The sequence below is a fragment of the Crocodylus porosus genome, unplaced genomic scaffold (genome assembly GCF_001723895.1).
Source record: "Crocodylus porosus isolate Cpor-Errol unplaced genomic scaffold, CroPor_comp1, whole genome shotgun sequence".
NCBI lineage: Eukaryota > Metazoa > Chordata > Crocodylia > Crocodylidae > Crocodylus > Crocodylus porosus.
Window position 1 is genome coordinate 37,329,655 of NW_017728910.1, and position 18,355 is coordinate 37,348,009.

An 18,355-nucleotide genomic window follows, 5' to 3' on the forward strand; every position below is an offset into this window, starting at 1 on the left:
TTGCCTCAGAGTGCTGGCTACATTTCAGATTGGATACTTTTAGTCCATTCTGCCTTCCAGAATCTCCACGCAGTTTCACTTGGTTATCACAGTCTAAACTTTCTGAACCAAAACCCTTGCATAGTGTTGTGCTTCACTGTTTAACAGCTCCACTACTCTCCACCTCCAAAGGGGCTGCTATTTGGTCAAGTGCCATAATTCTACGCATGTGGTTTGTAATTCTGTAACGTGCTTTGGGTTTCAAAAACTCTGTATTTTTCCATTTTGTTACTAATGATGAGTTAATGATTACATGTGTATGGTTTTCTCAAGTTTGTATGCATAAGGAAATCTTAACGAGAATGTAAACAGCAAAAAGGGGAACTATAGTAGTTCTCAACTGCTTGCTAGGTGTTTGCTCATTTTTGTTTCTCTTCACTTTCTTTTTTTCACAATGCAATTTGCATCTCTGAGCGAAACAGAGCCCTGGCTATGTTATCAAGTGGCTCTTCCCTTTTGGCATCCTTCCCCATGTGACTGTAAAGCTGCAATGTCAACTTGCTGCAGGATGGTGAGCTCCCTAGGGATAGGTTAGATCAGCTGAGCAAGGCAAAAATGAATTTAAAAGATAGGCCCTCAGGAATGGCTGTGAAGCCTGCCTCAGTGATGGCAAGTAGATAGAAAAAAAGAGTTCATGAAAATAAGTGCTATGCTTCCTACATCTATAACTTCCATATTTTTGCCTATTCTTCTCCCCCACACTCTGCTAGGGGACAGCAGCCCTCTGGATTAACTCCCAGAATGTGTCAGGAAACGAGGGATCTGAATCTGTCCTATGGGTGGAAGTTGTTTCTGTGAAAGCGTTTTCTTCTGTTCATCAGGATTTGGAGAACTTTCTTCCATAATTTATTAATTTCCCAGTAAAAATTTGGCAAAATCAATGTGTTTCAGCATAGCACTTTGATTTCATTGAATCAGCATTTTCAGGTAAAAACCTTTGCTCTCATTTAAATTTCCAACCAGCTCTGAGTTATAATAGATGTTTGCAATTCTTTACCACAGCAGGCTAGTTAAGGATATGGATTAGGTATTGCTCTAAATATATTTGCTTTTGTGAGTTGCCTGAATGCTACTAAAATGTGCTTTTTGTCTTTTTGTATTTTATTTTTCATGAGCCTTTTCTTGCCAAGGTACAAAGAACCTTTATATTTAATAAGTTTAAAAAGTATGGCCTGTTATATATGTTATTCATAGCTATTTTAGAAGCACATTAGTAAAGAGTTTATAACATTAACAAAATGTCTGTGTTGAGGATGTTCCACACGCATGGACTGAATCACATAAGGATAATAATCATCAATGAAAGTACTAAAGGAGAAATAAATCCTTTCTTTAAGGGATTTGGTTGTTTTGTGTGTGCCAGACTGAGAGTGAATGAAGTGTGAATTAACAAATCCAATTCACTGAATAAGCTTTTTCAATGGCTCATATAACACAGTATATACATGGCTCTTATGCAAATATATGCTTATTATATTCCAGGTGGCCACTAGACTGCTTTAACTGAAACTTAAATCACAGGAATACAAAGATGAAATTGATTCTGTCCAGTGAAACTGCATAATGGACACAATCCTTCTCTGGATAAAGTGATAAAATTTCCATTGATAGCAATGGTGCAGGATCTAAGTTGTCATGCTCAAGCTTGTATGCATGCTTGTATTTACAAGTTGCCAAGTGTTGTTAATCACTATTCAAAGGCAGTGTTTGAATTAAACTGTCTCTCTACCTTATCTACTTAAGCATTGATATATGATGATTCTAGGTGTATGCATGTCTGCTTATATGATCTAACATGCTTTGCACCATGTCATGAAAATCAGTAGGTTTAATTCAGGACAGAATTTAATCCTTTGCGTTTCCAGTGAACCATTTGCTTTAGCAATTCCAGTTTTTTATGAGATGACATATATCAGCCAACTGCAGCTACCACCCCTGCTCTCCCCGAGACAAAACGTAAAGTATTTGTTGTGGGAGACTCCATCCTGAGGGGGACTGAGTGGGTAATCTGCCACCCCAACCCCTTAGCCCGAGAAGTCTGCTGCTTCCCGGGGGCCCGCATGCAAGACATTGCAGAGAAGATTTCTAAGCTCCTCCACCCCACAGACCACTATCCCATGCTCCTTATTCATGTGGGCACCAATGACATGGCTCGGAGCACCCCCAGCCGGGTCATGAGGTGCTACAGGGATTTGGGCTAAAGGATCTAGGGACACAGGTGGTGTTCTCATCAATCCTCCCAGTCTCAGGCTATGGGTTGAGGAGGGAGAGGAGGATCCAGCTAGTAAACCAAAGACTGCAATGCTGATGTCATCAGGAAGGCTTTGGCTTCCATAACCACAACCCACACTTTGGCAAGAGAAGCAGTGACCTGCTGGGAAGGGATGGCCTCCACCTCTCTCCCCTGGGGAGGAGGCTCTTCTCAGCCAGATGGGCTGAACTGCTCCACCAGGCTTTAAACTAAACCCACTGGGGGATGTGGGGACTACTGCCACTGCTGGCCCACTGAGCAACCCTTGCAAAGCCAGCAGGCCAACGCACTTAAGGGAGCCCACCCCTGCCCCAGCCCTGGTACAATCTGTGAGCAAGGCAAGAGCCCCCAGGGGGACACTTGCCTGCCTGTATACAAATGCCATGAGCTTAGGGAATAAGCAGGAGGAACTTGTCGTCCTGCTTAATGCAAATAATTACAATAACAGAGACCTGGTGGGACTCCATCCATAACTAGACCATGGGTATAGATGGCTATACCTTGTACAGGAGCGATTGAGTAGATAAAAGGGGTGGGGGTGTAGCTCTCCATGTCAAGGAAAGCTACACATCCCTGCAAGCTGATGTTGGTGACCAGGGTAGACAACTGGAGACCCTCTGGGTTAAAATCCGTGGGGAATACGGCACGGGGCACAACGGTGGGAGTCTACTACAGACCTCCCACCCAAAGTCAAGAGCTTGATCAGGAGTTTGCCTGGGAACTGGCTGAGGCTGCATGCTCCAGGACCATGGTTGTCATGGGTGACTTCAATTACCCAGACTTCTCGTGGGAGGATCACCCAGCAAAATCTGAGTGGCCGCAAAGCTCCTATTATGCATGGATAACCTCTACCTGACTCAAGAAGTCTACAGCACTATGAGAGGTAAAGCACTGCTCAACGTGGTACTGGCTGCAGGGGATGACCTAATCGGCGACCTAGTGATTGGGAAGCTGCATGACAGTGACCACGAGCTGATCACCTTCACCATCCGCCGTAAAGCTGGCAAGTCAGTCAGCAACACAGAAGTCCTTGACTTCAGGAAAGATGACGTTGACAAGCTCAGAAGGCTTGTCAGTGAGGCCCTAAGGGACCACAACCCCAGGGGGAGGGGAGTTCAAGATGAGTGGTTGCTCCTCAAGGGAGCGATCCTCAATGCACAAGCTAATTCTATTCCATCTCAGAGGAAAGGCAGGAAGTGGGCACAGCAGCCCTCCTGGCTCTCCAGGGATCTAGCAGACCTCCTGAGGCTAAAAAGAAAGGCCTACAAAGGATGGAGGATGGGATTCACATCCAAGGAGGAATATTCTGCACTGGTCCAGTGCTGCAGGGAGCAAACCAGGAAAGCCAAGGCTGCAACTGAACTCCAACTAGCTTTGAGCATCAAGGACAATAAAAAGTCCTTTTTCAGATATGTGGGGAGCCGGAGGAAAAGCCAGGGCAACGTTGGACCCCTGCTGAGCCAGATGGGGCAACTGACAACTGACGCCCAAGAAAAAGCCAACCTATTAAATGGGTACTTTGCTGGTCTTTCATAAGTCCCATGGGACACTCATACCCACTACGGAACATGGAGGTCCGGGTGAGGGAGATCCCTTGCCCTTCATCAATGCTGACCTCGTAAAGGTACACCTTGAGAGGCTGGATACCTTCAAGTCAACTGGCCCTGACAACCTACACCCCAGGGTATTCAAGGAGCTGGTGAGCATCATAGCCCAGCCTCTATGTTTGAGAACTCCTGGTGCTTTGGTGTAGTGCCCGAAGACGGAAAAAGGCCAATGTGGTGCCTATCTTCAGGAAAGGGAGGAAAGTGGATCCAGCTAACTATAGGCCCATCAGCCTGACTTCTATCCCGAGGACGATCTTAGAAAAGTTTATTAACAAGGCCATCCTTAATGGACTGGCTGACGCCAACATCCTGAAGGATAGCTAGCATGGGTTTGTTGTGGGTAGGTCTTGCTTGACCAATCTCATTTCTATTTATGACCAAGTAACCTATCACCTGGACAAGAGAGAAGAGATTGATGTCATATATCTTGACTTCAGAAAAGCCTTTGATCTGATATCCCATGATCACCTCTTGGCAAAACGGGCCATTTGTGGCCTTGGGTCCACCACAATCCACTGGCTGGGAAATTGGCTCCGTGGTCAGACCCAGAGGGTGGTAATTGACAGAAGTCAATCATAATGGTGCCCTGTGACCCATGGGGTCCCCCAAGACTCTGTCCTTGGGCCCATATTGTTAAACATCTTCATTAATGATGTGGACGTTGGATTCAGAAGTGGACTCACCAAGTTCGCCGATGACACCAAACTTTGGGGCAAAGCATCCATACCTGAAGACGAGCGGGCAATCCAAGCTGACCTTGAAAGGCTCAGCAAATGGGCAGATGAGTACCTGAGGGTGTTTAACAATGGAAAATGCAAGGTTCTCCACCTTGGGAGGAAAAACCTGCAGCATCCCTGTAGGCTCGGCAGTGGTATGCTGGCTAGTACTGCGTGTTGCACCTTGTAACCGGTGTACCCTTGACCTGCGAGCCTGGGTCGGCACGACCGGCTTGGTGCAGAAGGGATCGATTAACCCGACAGGTGGGGATTAGCGGCGAGGAGGAGTCAGGTCACTTAAGCATATTAGTTATAACAAAGGTTTATTGTACTTACATTACAGATGGTCATAGTATAGGCAGGATAGCTGGCTTTGTTCAGTTACAGTGCATAAAAAAGAACGGTCTAAAGGGGCCTGTTGGTTCACGGGGTTCCTGAGCCAAGCCCTTGCTTTCTAACCCGGAGGCTAGGTGCGGCTGCCCGACTCAATAGTCCCAGAACTGGTCAACAGCTCATGCACAGGGAAAAACTGTAATGCACTCTCGATCAGTTAACTTCCGAGAGCTCTTTGATGAGAAGGACAGACAAACCGGTGAGAAACGAATACGCCAAAATGAAGGTCGGTGGCGGGGAGATGTCTACAGGTGGCCAATCTGCTGATTGTGTCTCCTTGGCCTGCGTCCTTACTAAGTTATTATGGTCTTTTGCTTTGCTGGCATTGGCATTCTAACTGACAGGTAAAACTCAGACATGACACTACAGAAGAAAGAGACTTGGGGGTCATCACTGACCACAAGATGAACATGAGCCTGCAATGCAATGCTATGGCTACTAAAGCGACCAAAACGCTGGCTTGCATCCATAGATGCTTCGCAAGCAAATCCCAGGACATCATTCTCCCCTTGTACTCGGCCTTCGTTAGGCCGCAGCTGGAGTACTGTGTTCAGTTTTGGGCTTCACAATTCAAAAGGATGTAGAGAAACTTGAGGGAGTCCAGAGAAGAGCCAAGTGCATGATCAGAGGTCAGGAAAACAGACCTTACAATGACAGGCTGAGATCTATGAGGCTCTTTAGCCTGGAAAATTGCAGGCTCAGGGTTGATCTGATGGCCACCTATAAGTTTATCGGGGTGACCATCAGTATCTGGGGGAACGTTTGTTCACCAGAGTGCCCTAAGGGATGACAAGGTCAAACGGTTATAAATTACTGCAAGACCATTTCAGGCTGGACATAAGAAACAATTTCTTTACTGCCCAAGCCCCCAAGATCTGGAACAGCCTGCCATTGGAGGTGGTTCAAGCACCTACATTGAACACCTTTAAGAGGAAATTGGATGCTTATCTTGCTGGGGTCCTATGACCCCAGCTGATTTCCTGCCCTTCGGGTGTGGGGCTGGACTCAATGATCTTCTGATCTTCCTAATGTCTGTGAAATCTATGAATATTTATGAGGGAAATAACACCTTATACATTTTCCATGCAATTTTCATTCATATGCAGTGGAATCAATGCATACAATACAAAAACAACATTAAAAATGTTCCCATTCCTTATTTTTTCCCTGAATTTGTAAATTTGTGGTCACATCTATGAAAATGTTTAACAATAAGCTTCATTGGGAATAGGTTTAGGCCAATACTGCACCCTTTGGAAAATGCCACCCTGAATTTCTAAGGCCATTTCAGCCCACATGCCAGAGGACCGAGAGTTGTTTCTCTTCTTTTTCTTTAATTATGGTAGCCCTATGAGTCACTCTCCACAGCACAGGCTCTGTGGTCCGTGGCAGACTGCCAAGAAGAGCTGCAGGAAGTACTCCCAACTGAACCATTTAGTCTGCAAATAGCGACCGACCCATTTATTGAGCACAGTATCCAAGTTTCTTTCAGATTTGCTCCTTGAATTCTTGCCTTCGTGTTCTGCAATAACTTTGGGTTTTTGGGTTTTTTTATTTTGTCTCTCTTTCTTTTTCCTAGAATCTCATGCCTCTCTTTACTGTGAGATCCATTCCTGTTTACTCCTCTGTGACAGGGACAGGCTTTCACACTCAGTGCAAGCACTGGCCTGCCTCCTGTCTATGGGCCAGCCATCCACCTCACTCACCTGCCATGCCTTGATGTAATAGTATTTGGATATTAATCAGGCAGGAGGCTGCCCATTTTGAGCCCCGATGTTTAGGGGAGTAGCCGCAGCTCCGTTGCACCCTTAAACTGAGTCCCAAGCCACGCAGTATATAGCATTCCAGGCAGCTAAACTCACCCATACCCTTTGCTCATTATCTGGGGTCCCCCCTCTGAGATCTTGACTCCCCCTTAGGTCCTGGCTCATCTCAGACCAGGCAGGATCCTGAGTCTCCTGCTCTCTGGGCATCCCTCACGGTGGGCCCCTGGCCCTTTTGACCTCTCTCTGGGTCCAGGCCCCAGCATGGACCAGTCAGGTGCCTCGCATCAGGTCTGAGTTCTTTGCCTGGTCACAGGGTTCGGGGGTCCCCATTCTCAGCTCAGGTGCTTCACAAAGCATGTGTGGCCCCACAGGACCACTCACCCCAGCAGGCACTTTAAGAAGCTTACCTGGCCATCCCTGCATTATATAATCCACCTGAAGGTGGGGGCTGAGGTTAAGGCACCTTGACCCGCCTTACACCAGGGAGATGCTCTCTCTTGGCATTTACATGGGGGCTGCCGCACCAACCGGCAGCCTCACCAGGCCTCCTTGCCCTGGCAGGGTGCGGTTTTAGGTCATGCTCAGGACCAGTGAGGCCTCCAAGCCATCTCCATTGCCTCACCCTTACCTCCGCATGTTCCTAACAGAGCTCAGCAGGGAGATGTTTCTCCTCTGCTGGCTGATCATAAACTGCCCTCAGCTCAGGGACTGACTGGCAAAGCAGCAGCTCTGCATAAAAAGACCTGGGGGCTACAGTGGGCAATAAGCTGGATATGATTCAACAATGTGTCCTTGTTGGCAAGAAGGCTAACAGCATACTGCACTGCATTAGTAGGAGCATTGCCAGCAGATCGAGGGAAGTAAGTATTCCACTCTGTTCTGCACTGGTGAGACAACATCTGCAGTACTGTGTCCAGTTTTAGGCCCCACACTATAGAAAGGATGTGGACAAGTTGGAGAGAGTCCAGTGGAGAGCAACGGAAATTGCTCCGGGGCTGGGGCAAATGATTTGTGAGGAGAGGCTGAGGGAACTGGGTTTATTTAGTCTGCAGAAGAGAAGACTGAGAGCAGATTTGATAGCAGCCTTCAATTACCTGAAGGGTGGTCCAAAGAGGATGGAGCTAAACTGTTCTCAGTAGTGACAGATGACAGAGCAAGGACCAATCATCTCAAGTTGCAGCAAGGGAACTTTAGTTTGGATATTAGGAAAAACTTTCTCACTAGGAGGGTGGTGAGCACTGGAATGGCAATTTTTGAGACCCAGCTAGAGACAGCCTTTGCTGGAATAATTTAGTTGGGGATGGTCTTGATTTGAGCAGGGAGTTGGACTATATGACCTCCTGAAGTCCCTTCCAACCCTAACTTTATGTTATTCTGTGATTCTGTCCTGTACTGGTATCATCAATTCACTCTCTATCTGTTGACCTTGAAGGCTCCTTTAAAACAAATGAACTACAGTCCCAGTAGGGGTGTGCAAACTGGGCCATATTTGATTCAGATTTGGCCTGAATCAGGGACAGTGATTTGATTCAGCTGAAACCGAATCTGAAGATTCGATGCTGATTTGGAGAATCAGCAATTCAGATATAGACACAGCTTTAAATGTCTATGTCACAGGTGTGGCTTGTAAGCACTGCGATGCTGGGGTGCATGGACCATCCCATGGGAATGCGGGGGGGGGGGGGCCTCCACATGTTCAGTGGCAAATCCAGAAGTGGAACAGAAGTACTTCTGTTCCACTTCCGGGTCCACCAGGGAGTGTGCAGGCCCCGCTCCCCACCACCCCCCCGGTGGCTCAGCGATCAGCTGCGGGGGGGGGGACCCTGGGTGCCCTCCCCAGACCCAGGAGACACTAGTCACCGAGCTGGTGGGGGGGAAGGGATGGGCCTGCACACTCCCCAGCAGACCTGGAAGTGGATTGGAAGTGCTTCTGATCTACTTCTAGGTCTGCTGCCAAGTGCGCTGGTGAGCCCCCTCATTTCTGTGGGAGACTCCATGCGCCATGGGATGGTCTATGCCTGCCATCTAGAGGTATATGGAAAAAACATTTAAAGTTGTGTCTATGTCCAAATCTCTGAATCTTTCTGAACCCCTCTGAATCAATTTGGAGGGTTCCAATTCAATTCAGAGAGATTAAAGCATCCTCTGATTCGATTAGGATTAGGAGATTCGGCTACTGAATCAGGCCAAATCTTTGCTGAGTCAAATCAGGGACTGAAGCTTTGCACAGCCCTAATTCCCAGTACTCCTGTACAAGCCATATGTGGTATGCCTAGTTATGTATTCATTGGGGCCTAATTCGTTTCATGCTATTAGCAGGGTCTCTATATGATCTGTATCTACACTGTCCAGTGGTTATATTAATTCATACTATAGTGAGGCCTATGGATTTATTAAGGAAAGTTCAGAAGACAGCTGCAAAACTGACAAAAACTTTAGAAAATAAGAACGGAGAGGAGAATGTTGAGCAAATGGGGCAGATTTAATACAGAGATAATAAAACTCATTAGACACAATAACATTATAAATACATTATAAAATATTATAAAGGAAAAAAGAGATCAGTCCTTGAGACTCACCAGGAAGTAAGGTCTTAGGCTGTTGGGGTGGGAATTGAATCAGTGGGGTAAGTTTATTGACTGTAGCAGAGTTAGGTAACAAAACAAAGTACAAAGAGAAAATGTGTCATTGACATCAGTGGAGACAGTCAAAGCTACCTGAGAACCCAATTATTGAGGTGGCATAGAGACAATTTTAATAAAACCTTTCTTGAAGCAAGAGGGTGGACTCAGAGCTCCACTGCAGGTGGTTTTCAAGTCCACATTATTTTAAAGGGAAAGTGTGTGTTAGAGCTCAAAGGAATATGAAATTAATTTTCCTTTAAGAATTGCACTACCAAGCTATAAAATAGGAAAATATTCACTTCCCTTACGAGAAAGGCTACTTGAATTATTTCCCTGTATTGTTGCCTTTCTTGAATTTGACATAATCATTTTCTTCCTTTCTTTTTTAGGCTTGTAAATATTACAGTTCCCAGTGGCATGTTGTGAACTACAAATATGAACAATATTCAGGAGATTTTCGACATTTACCACAGTAAGGACTTTTTATAAGTTCTCCATTTCCTTTTTTCAGTTTCATACTGCTTCTCTTAGTCATGTCAATATTTGTCCTTTCATCTGTCTTGTATGTTCTGTTTGTTTTGCCATATCCATACTGGGGCACATCTATAAAAAAAAACAAAGGAAAAGGTCCTGGTGCAGAAAAGTTCAAAGATTTGCAGGCTTTACATACATCTTCAAAAGCCATGCTCATTCAAACCAAATGGTTACTCTTAAATGAATGTTTATTAATTCAGAATACTGTTGCTAAATAAAAGTTTTGCTTTTTACTATTATTAGTAACATAAATAGTATAGTTATTTTGTCTGGATATAATTATCTTGATGGTTACAGGAATGTATGATTGGTGGTAAATCTATTGACTTTGGATGTATACCTTTGTAACAGAGATCAGAATTTGATGCAACATATAAATTATTCAATAAGGGCCCTGCTAAACATTCAAATTAAAGCTAGATAGAAACCTATAGAGTTGTTACACATTTTCAGTCACTACCTTTATAGGTGGTTGGCTCTTTTATAGGTTGATAGTCAATTTTAGGATGTGATAATTACTTTACACGTGTGGCTGGTTTAAATTTATTGCACAATTAACCAGTTAATTGAGTACTATATGTAATATAGCAGAGGCCTATGTGTGTGCGTTTGTCAGGGGGCTTTACCTTTTTTTCAACGTTTGGTCATTGTATATATAATGATTTTTTAAGTGAGATGGAAGTTAAAAAATAAATGCTATAATGTGGTCAGAGTTTCATGACATACTTTCTCATAGAAAGAACTAATATTCTGCAGATACCTTCTCATTTACACTTACAGTAGTCAGGACTACCTCAGCAGAAGACATATGTGGTTAAATGAATATAAAGAAGTTTTATATGAGAAGAAAATGGACTCTTTTACTTCACAGGATGTTTTGCCTGAAGAACAACTGAAGAATTTGGCTCATAGACTTTCATATGTGATTGTTGCCAATACCCCTTTGTCCTGGTACATGCTATGTACTCTAAGTTGAGAGTTGTTACAGTGAGAAGTGCAGTAAATGTAGTTGCAAAAAGAACAATCTTACACTCATCTTTAACAGAGAAACATTAAAATTTTGATACTATTGACTTGTGAAAAAGATTGTAATGATGAGCTAGAAATAGCAAACTGCAAGAATGGATTCTCGAGAAATTATTTGGATTAACAACGAGAACTGGTACAAACAGAACCTGTGCTTGTGACTATATTTAGATTGTTTTTTCTTTGGTCTCCTTCAGACACGGTGTAGAGAGGACCTATGAATTGTAAGCCCTCCATTGTATTGAGAATTCCTTGCTTGTTCAACAGTCTTACTAAATTGAGAAAATGTGTTAATCCTAGAAGCAAAGGAGAACAGTAGCAATAATCAGGAATCTTAAACAGTCTTTTCCAGATTCCCAATACACTTGTACTGCCAGACAGCTTGTTTTATAAAATGTTGGCCTGGCTGCTCAGAAGAAATTGAAGGTGCAGCATTTTTCAGTTTAAGTTTTCTAGCATTGTCACTCTTACAACATCTGCAACTGGCAGGCATTGCTTCCATTATTCTGCATGAAAGTAAATTGTAGTCAGTATGTACATTTTGTTCACTGGGGGTTATGTTTGAATAGGGACAAAGCTTTCAACACTTATCTGTTTGTCATACTCAAAGTTATGAGTTGTGATGGGCAGACTGTTTTTTTCCTAATACAGAAGGAGTTAAAAAGGGTCTCTTGGCTGGGCCAACTCCATCTTGTTTGTAACTATAACCCATGTCAGACCTTACATAAAAAGATAACCTGACTCTGCCAAGCAATGACCAGCAGGTGAGGCAGGTTTACATGGTTGCACTCAAATGGACCTTTGAAGGGGAGCTGAAAGAGGGTCCCTGAGTCCCTAAGCATTTGGACAGCACTGGGAATGGGCTACTCAAGCATGTGCTGTATTGCTATAGGCCGTATAGTCTCGTCGTGTTTCCCATGGAATTTGTTATAGTAAAAACTAGACAATCTTGCTTTTAACAGAGAGTGCAGTGATTCTGAATGTGTTCTGTCCAGAAGCACTCAAAACTCCAAAAAGCTAATTTGCAGCAGGACTCTCCAAAACTGATTAATTGAAGGTTTTGTTGGCTTTTGGACAGGAGGCAAACCCAGTGTACGTTGATCAGAGCCAATTGCATTCAACTTTATGATGACTGGACATCATATTGAATATTGCTTTATTTTTATTTGAAAATCTCTGCTTATGATACAACAGCACATCACACATAATGAGCTGTAGTCCTTGTAGCATATAAATTAAGAAGGCCTGAACTCCCAGTGTACCGATACATGTCCCTCCTCTGGCCACCCCCACAGTTTGGATGCCCTCTTTTAGAGCATTCTGCACAGAGCTCCCATCACTCTGAGCCACACCAGCTTGAAAATAATCTATTCTCTGCCCATTCTAAAACAGTCTCTTTTGCAGTCATTTGTTTCACCAAGGAAAGTTGTGGAACCATTATACTTCTCTTACCAGAAGTCATTCTGCAGGATGACAAAGGTACTCACTGAGACAGATCTAACCTTTTCCAAACTTGTTGATTTCGTAACAGTCTTCAGAACCTTCTCTTGGAATTCCCCACTTAGGACGAGATGAATCAGAATTAGACTGTCTTGTTACAGAGTGGTATACAGTAGCTCTAAAACACAACATGGAGATGACTGACTTCTTTTCCATCCCTGAGGGCAGGTTGTGTTAGCCAATCATTTCAGACACACATACAGCATATAGATTGATAGCAGCATACTAAAGCAGTTTTCAGCAGACAGAAAGTTTCTCCTTTCTGAAAATAGATCTTTCTGCTGGGAAGTGGTTGCTGGAGACAGAGTGGCTGGAACAGTTGCCATGAGCTGAATTCATCTGTGGCATTGCACCAATGAATTCAGCACTTCTTCATCAAGAACAAATTCAGCCTTCTATATGTTAGCTAAACATTCTACTCATGTTAGTTTATCTCTTTAGTTTTCCTTTGAATGTCTTCCCTCTTTGAGGCTTTCTGCAGACTAAACTCACATCTTGTTTGGTGTACCCACTACCGCTTTTTTGTATGACCATGATAATATTATGCTCTAACATGCTTTTTGCTCAGTGAGCAAATGACAGGGCAAAAGGAACTTTATTTGCTTTAAGCCTAAATTGTGATATTTTACTCAATGCAGGTAAACACCCCTACACTCTAACACCCTTCTGATGAAATAATACTAAGGTACCGGGGGAGACAGAGATGGGGGGAAGAGTATAGAGAATGGTTGCAGGATAAGAGAGAGCACCTCCTCGACACAGAAGGTTGTTTTGGCCTGTTCTGGAGCATTGATAGGGTAGCTAAAGGGACTTCAAATGAAGATAGGACAAAAAGATTTAGACTCTGGAGAGTGATTGAGGGAGTGAGTGGTCCAGTGAGGGAGCTCCCAAAGGAGTTCAAGGCTTTTTCAACTGACGCTAGAAGAAGCTATCTTGAATCCTTTAAAAGTACACAATAGATATTTTGTTTTGCTGGCCAATGCAAAAGGGAGTAGTTTAAGGTTGGTCTGTGTAGTCAGGAGTATTCATAATTTCCTCAGGTGTACTGGAGAAGCCTGCTTACTGCAGCAGTTACTACACCTATTCTAATGGTGTTGATTTTGCTCAGCCTATCCCACTACCAAAGGTTGCTCAGGAACATACGCTACCTAAGTAAGGTCTGCACTGCCATCTGAAGCAATGGTGGAATTCACCCTCTTTTGCTCTTTTTTTTAAGCATCTTCCCATTAGAAATTCACTCATAGGACAAGATTTGTTTCTTTAGATAGGTTTGTGTCCTTTTTTGATGTAAAGAAATAATCCTGTTTTCTCAGCACATAAAACTGTAGGTGCTGAGCAGAATCTTAAGGTCATGTGTTTAACAGTACAGTAGTTCTGACATTTTTCAGTTCATCCTTACAAAAATAACATCAAATAATTTTATTTGATTTAATAAATAACATGTTCTGTTTGCACACTGATTCTAAATTGAAATACTTAACTAGACCCCATATAACAGAATCTTGATAGCCATTTGCATCTAAGAAAGTCCTGAATTCAAATGAGTATAGATATTTCTGTAAAAAAAAATTTTAAAATTTAAAGGGTAAGTTTTCAGCACTAAATAGCAGATTATACTAGGAAGTTGTATAAGCTGCAGAGGAGGTTGAGTTGTTTAATACTCTATGCCACATTGCAGCAAAACTCTGTGCCCTCAGCAGCCATCATGCATGGCACAGTGACAGCAAGTGATATTTTTGTGCCCTCCCACAAATATGACACCCACAGCTGATTGCCTGGTTGCCCCTCCTCAGTTATGCTACTGTACAATGCACAGTGTTAAGGGTATTTCTTAAAGCAATCTACCAGAAACTTGAGAGAGAAAGGGCTTCTGCTTTTTTTGAGCTTTATATTATAAAAAGGCTTGAAAGATGTTTGCTTATTTTTAAAGATTCTTTCAGAGATTAGGCTTTACTTTAGAAATAGTAGAAATATTGTATCCATTCTTCCCTGCCCACACGAAAGAATCTCTAGAAGGTTTCAGGGATATTTATTTTGGATACTATTAAAGTCACTGAGTCTCTAACAAAGGCTTCCATTATTCAAAATGCAAATACATCAATGAAGTTAAATAGATGCTGAAACCAAAACAAACTAGAAACAATGAATTTTAAATGAAAAGACTCTTATTCTCTTAACTATGCAGCTTTGACTTTTTCAAATCCTGTGATGCTAGAACTTCAGTTATCATAGAATATTCCAGGGCATACATACCCACTTTTTTTCCTTTCACAGGGCTCATTAAAAGTTTATATGATGGTTCATGTTTCATAATTGGTAGTTGGTAGGGTCGGAAGGGACCTGAGCAGATCATCAAGTCCAACCCCATTCTGATATATGGGTGTTACTCTTTGGCAGAATACAAGATAGTGATATTTTGCATCACAGAGGTCAGGGGTGTCAAGTATATGGTATGTCTGCAGAGACACTTCATTTGACCTATTGGACCTCCAGTAGGCTACTGGAAGTGGGAGAATGGGGTATGCTGCAGAATTCAGGACTCCTAGGCCCTGGTGGACATGGCCATCAGTGGCAGAAAGGTGAACAAGCACTATGATGAAACAATCTTGCTTAGCCTGAAACTGCCAGTCCCACCACTGTCACTGCCACCCTGGGCTCCAGGTCAAATCTGTCCCATGAGGGAGCCGCTTGGATTTGGCCTGAGGCACGGGGTAAGTTTGATAACCCAACATAACTTAATGTTAGCCAATCTTAGGGAAGAAATTCTTTAATGGCTATGTTATTCTTGAACTTTCACTTGAGTATAGTTCTTATTTAATGTTGCTTTGTTGTTTAAGTCTGTTTCAGTTTGTTTCAGCTGCTTCTGTCAGTTTGACATATTATATTCTTCTGAACAGCCCCCAGTAGTGAGACCTCTGTAAATAAAATTTATCTTCATTATAATAAGGCAGTCTCCATTTTGGCCACTTTCACAGCCTGCCAATTAATACTTGGAGAAGTTTCCAAAGTGATGACCTTAGAGAATTTTAAGACAATGTAGGTATCTACCTAGTGGCGGTAAAAATCTAAATTATTTTGATCTCCATTAAAAACATTCCAAAAGTTTTGTAATGCAGCTGTCTACCTCTCTGGTTGGATCAGAGTGAAAATTGTTTGAGACCTGAATCTATAGACTATCTAAGCATTTCTGTGTTCAGTATCACTATATTTCTAAGGTTGTGGCAATTGCAAGGTTTTGTAGGGAAGATATTGAAATAATGCCCAGTTGGAACTGTACTGGGAATTCCTTCAGTCAAAAGAAGGATTTTTTTTCCAGGAAAAAAAACCCTGAGTGGAACAGCTCTAATCCTTATTTCACCGATCTTAAATGGGATGTTTCTTTTGGAGGACAGGGAGAATGACACAAACCCCCTCATAATTTGAGGGGGTAAAGGGTATTCTGACAGTTCTTACTGATGTTAAAACATTCACAAGTGAGATTTTAGCCAGGGATAAAAACTTCAACTTTTTTTTAAAAAGAAGTATTGTTACAGAAGATCAAACAACTCCAGCAGTAATGTGTTTTAAAGTGTCTTGGAAGGTCAGGAGCTTAGCCTCTCAACATAGCTACCACATTTCAAAGTATACTCTATTGTAAATTATGAAGGTAAAAATGAATAAATTTTTCCCTCCCCTAGACATGAATGTAGACCAGAGAAATTGCCCTCACATTCCTTTGAAATTGATCATGAAGATATTGATAAAGATGAAGTAAGTATATTGAATTGTTTTTTCAGTTGAGTTATTTATAGCTTTAAAATCAAATAAATAATGATAATGGTACCTTGCTATCTGCTCTAAAATTTCTTACTTTAAATAACTTGGAACAGCTTTGTTTTTTATGTGATCATGTGCACAGCAGGCGAATTAATAATCCATTTTTAAAAGGACTGTGAAATGTATGTATTTTAAAGAAAGCAGATATTCATATGCAGTTTGTTTAGTCTGAAGAGTGCAAAAGCAGTATTAACAATGGCTTTCTTATAGGATACAACATCCCATTCCTCTTCAAAGGGTGGTGGTGGAGGTGGAGGATTCGGGACAGGTGTTTTCAAATCCGGCTGGCTTTATAAAGGAAATTTTAACAGCACCGTAAACAACAGCATTACTGTTCGGGTAAGGGGACATCATTATTCTTTGTTTGTTCTGCTTGGCTCTGTAACACACACAGGGCTGGCTGCTGCTGTTTTCCATTGTCATTTAGCCATTTATATCTCAAATTAGGTTTGATGCAACTGTATGAGGCAATTGCAAAGTAGATATGAATATTGTCTGCAAAGCCACATAGTTAAAATGCAGTTAGCAGTGGTGTATTATTATTCCATATCTATGAACGAAAGGTCTATTAAAATAATGTGCAATACAGTGATCATCTTTTTGTTTTTACTGTAGTCATTCAAAAAGCGCTACTTTCAGCTGACACAGTTGTCGGATAACTCATACATCATGAATTTTTATAAAGATGAGAAAATATCAAAGGAACCGAAGGGCTGTATTTTTTTGGATTCCTGTACAGGGGTTGTGCAGGTGAGTCACATTTTGTTTCATTCTAGTGGCTCCATGTAATCAACTATAGATTTTATAGCAGGGTTTTGAATGTTAAAATAAAACAAAACATAAATGAGAATTCTTCTGGACAAGTGTGAGGAACAGCATATATGTTTTGTTATAGATGGGTCTACTATCGGTCTCATTATTAGATAACTTCACTGATTCAATGGACAGATGAAGACAGAATCAGAACCATTTTGTTAGAAATGCAAGTATTACAAGCAGGTATTTATATATAAACTAACTAAATGGCACTAATTCTTTAGAAGGATCCATCCATGGGGAATCCCACTGACTTCAGGGAACTGAAGTCTTGGGGTTTATATTTGCCCAGGGCCCTGCCTCTTCCAGTCTGCTGAGCAGGTTCAGGTGCAGGCTAATTTACTCGTTAGCCTGTTGCCATAGTAACCTGTACCTGTGGGCTTCTGTCTGGCTCTTAGAGCCCTCTTCCTAGACAGTTTCAGCTCTTATAGGAGCAGGTACCTTAGTGAAGAATTTACCATGAAGACAGATGTCTGCTCAAACCTGCTATACAATGTGGTGGCACAAGGAGAAATGTTGACCTCTGCAGGAGATGATTTTTTTCCTGCCTGGTGCTGATGGTTCCTCTATTCCCGCCTGGCGCACGATAGTGCAGGAGCAGGCCTGAGGTTTCTTTTTGTTTTTACGTAGCTCTAAACCATTGTGCAGTCGTCATGGAGGGGCAGCGGCAGGGGCTTTAATGCAGTGGTCATGATTTGGCATGGGGATTTGGCAAAACCTAGTTCTTGTGAAGTGTGCTTTTAAAGTTTTATATGTTGAAGTGAATTTCAGTATAAATAATGGAAGCCTGGCAAGACCCAGCCAAGCCCTGAAAGAACCTGGTTATTCAGTTATAAATAAACTAAAAATAAGCCAGAAGTCTTTAACTATATTTAACTATAAGCTGTTTCCTGGCTCAGGGCCACTGTTGTTACCTATCTCAGAAAGCATTCAAAAGATTTCAATTTTTAGTTGCAGTCAGCTGGGCCTCATGGAAAGCTAATCATCTACACCATCTGTATAGATCTGATGAGGCAGTGAGATTAGTCTAAATATTGTCTTCCTGTTATACCACCATACTCCCCAAATAGTTCATAGAATCATAGAAGTAGGGTCAGAAGGGACCTCGTAGATCTTCAAGTCCGACCCCCTGCCTGGGCAGGAGAAAAACTGGGCTCAAATGACTCCAGCCAGGCATCAAGCCTCTTTTTAAAGACCCCCGGGTAGGAGCCAGTACCACTTCCCTTGGAAGTTGGTTCCAGATCCTAGCTGCCCTGACTGTGAAGTA

At 42.5% G+C, this 18,355-nt stretch overlaps 1 protein-coding gene across 5 annotated transcripts in view; it reads left to right on the forward strand.

The window, feature by feature from the left end:
* Positions 1-18,355, forward strand: part of DOCK10 (dedicator of cytokinesis 10) — a 202,821-nt gene that overhangs the window by 69,167 nt on the left and 115,299 nt on the right. For all 5 annotated transcript variants that reach the window (XM_019533056.1, XM_019533052.1, XM_019533054.1 and 2 more), the window contains exons 4-7: positions 9,786-9,868; positions 16,134-16,206; positions 16,483-16,611; positions 16,888-17,022. In XM_019533056.1, the coding sequence (XP_019388601.1) occupies positions 9,786-9,868; positions 16,134-16,206; positions 16,483-16,611; positions 16,888-17,022 (420 nt within the window). The remainder of the gene's footprint in view (positions 1-9,785; positions 9,869-16,133; positions 16,207-16,482; positions 16,612-16,887; positions 17,023-18,355) is intronic.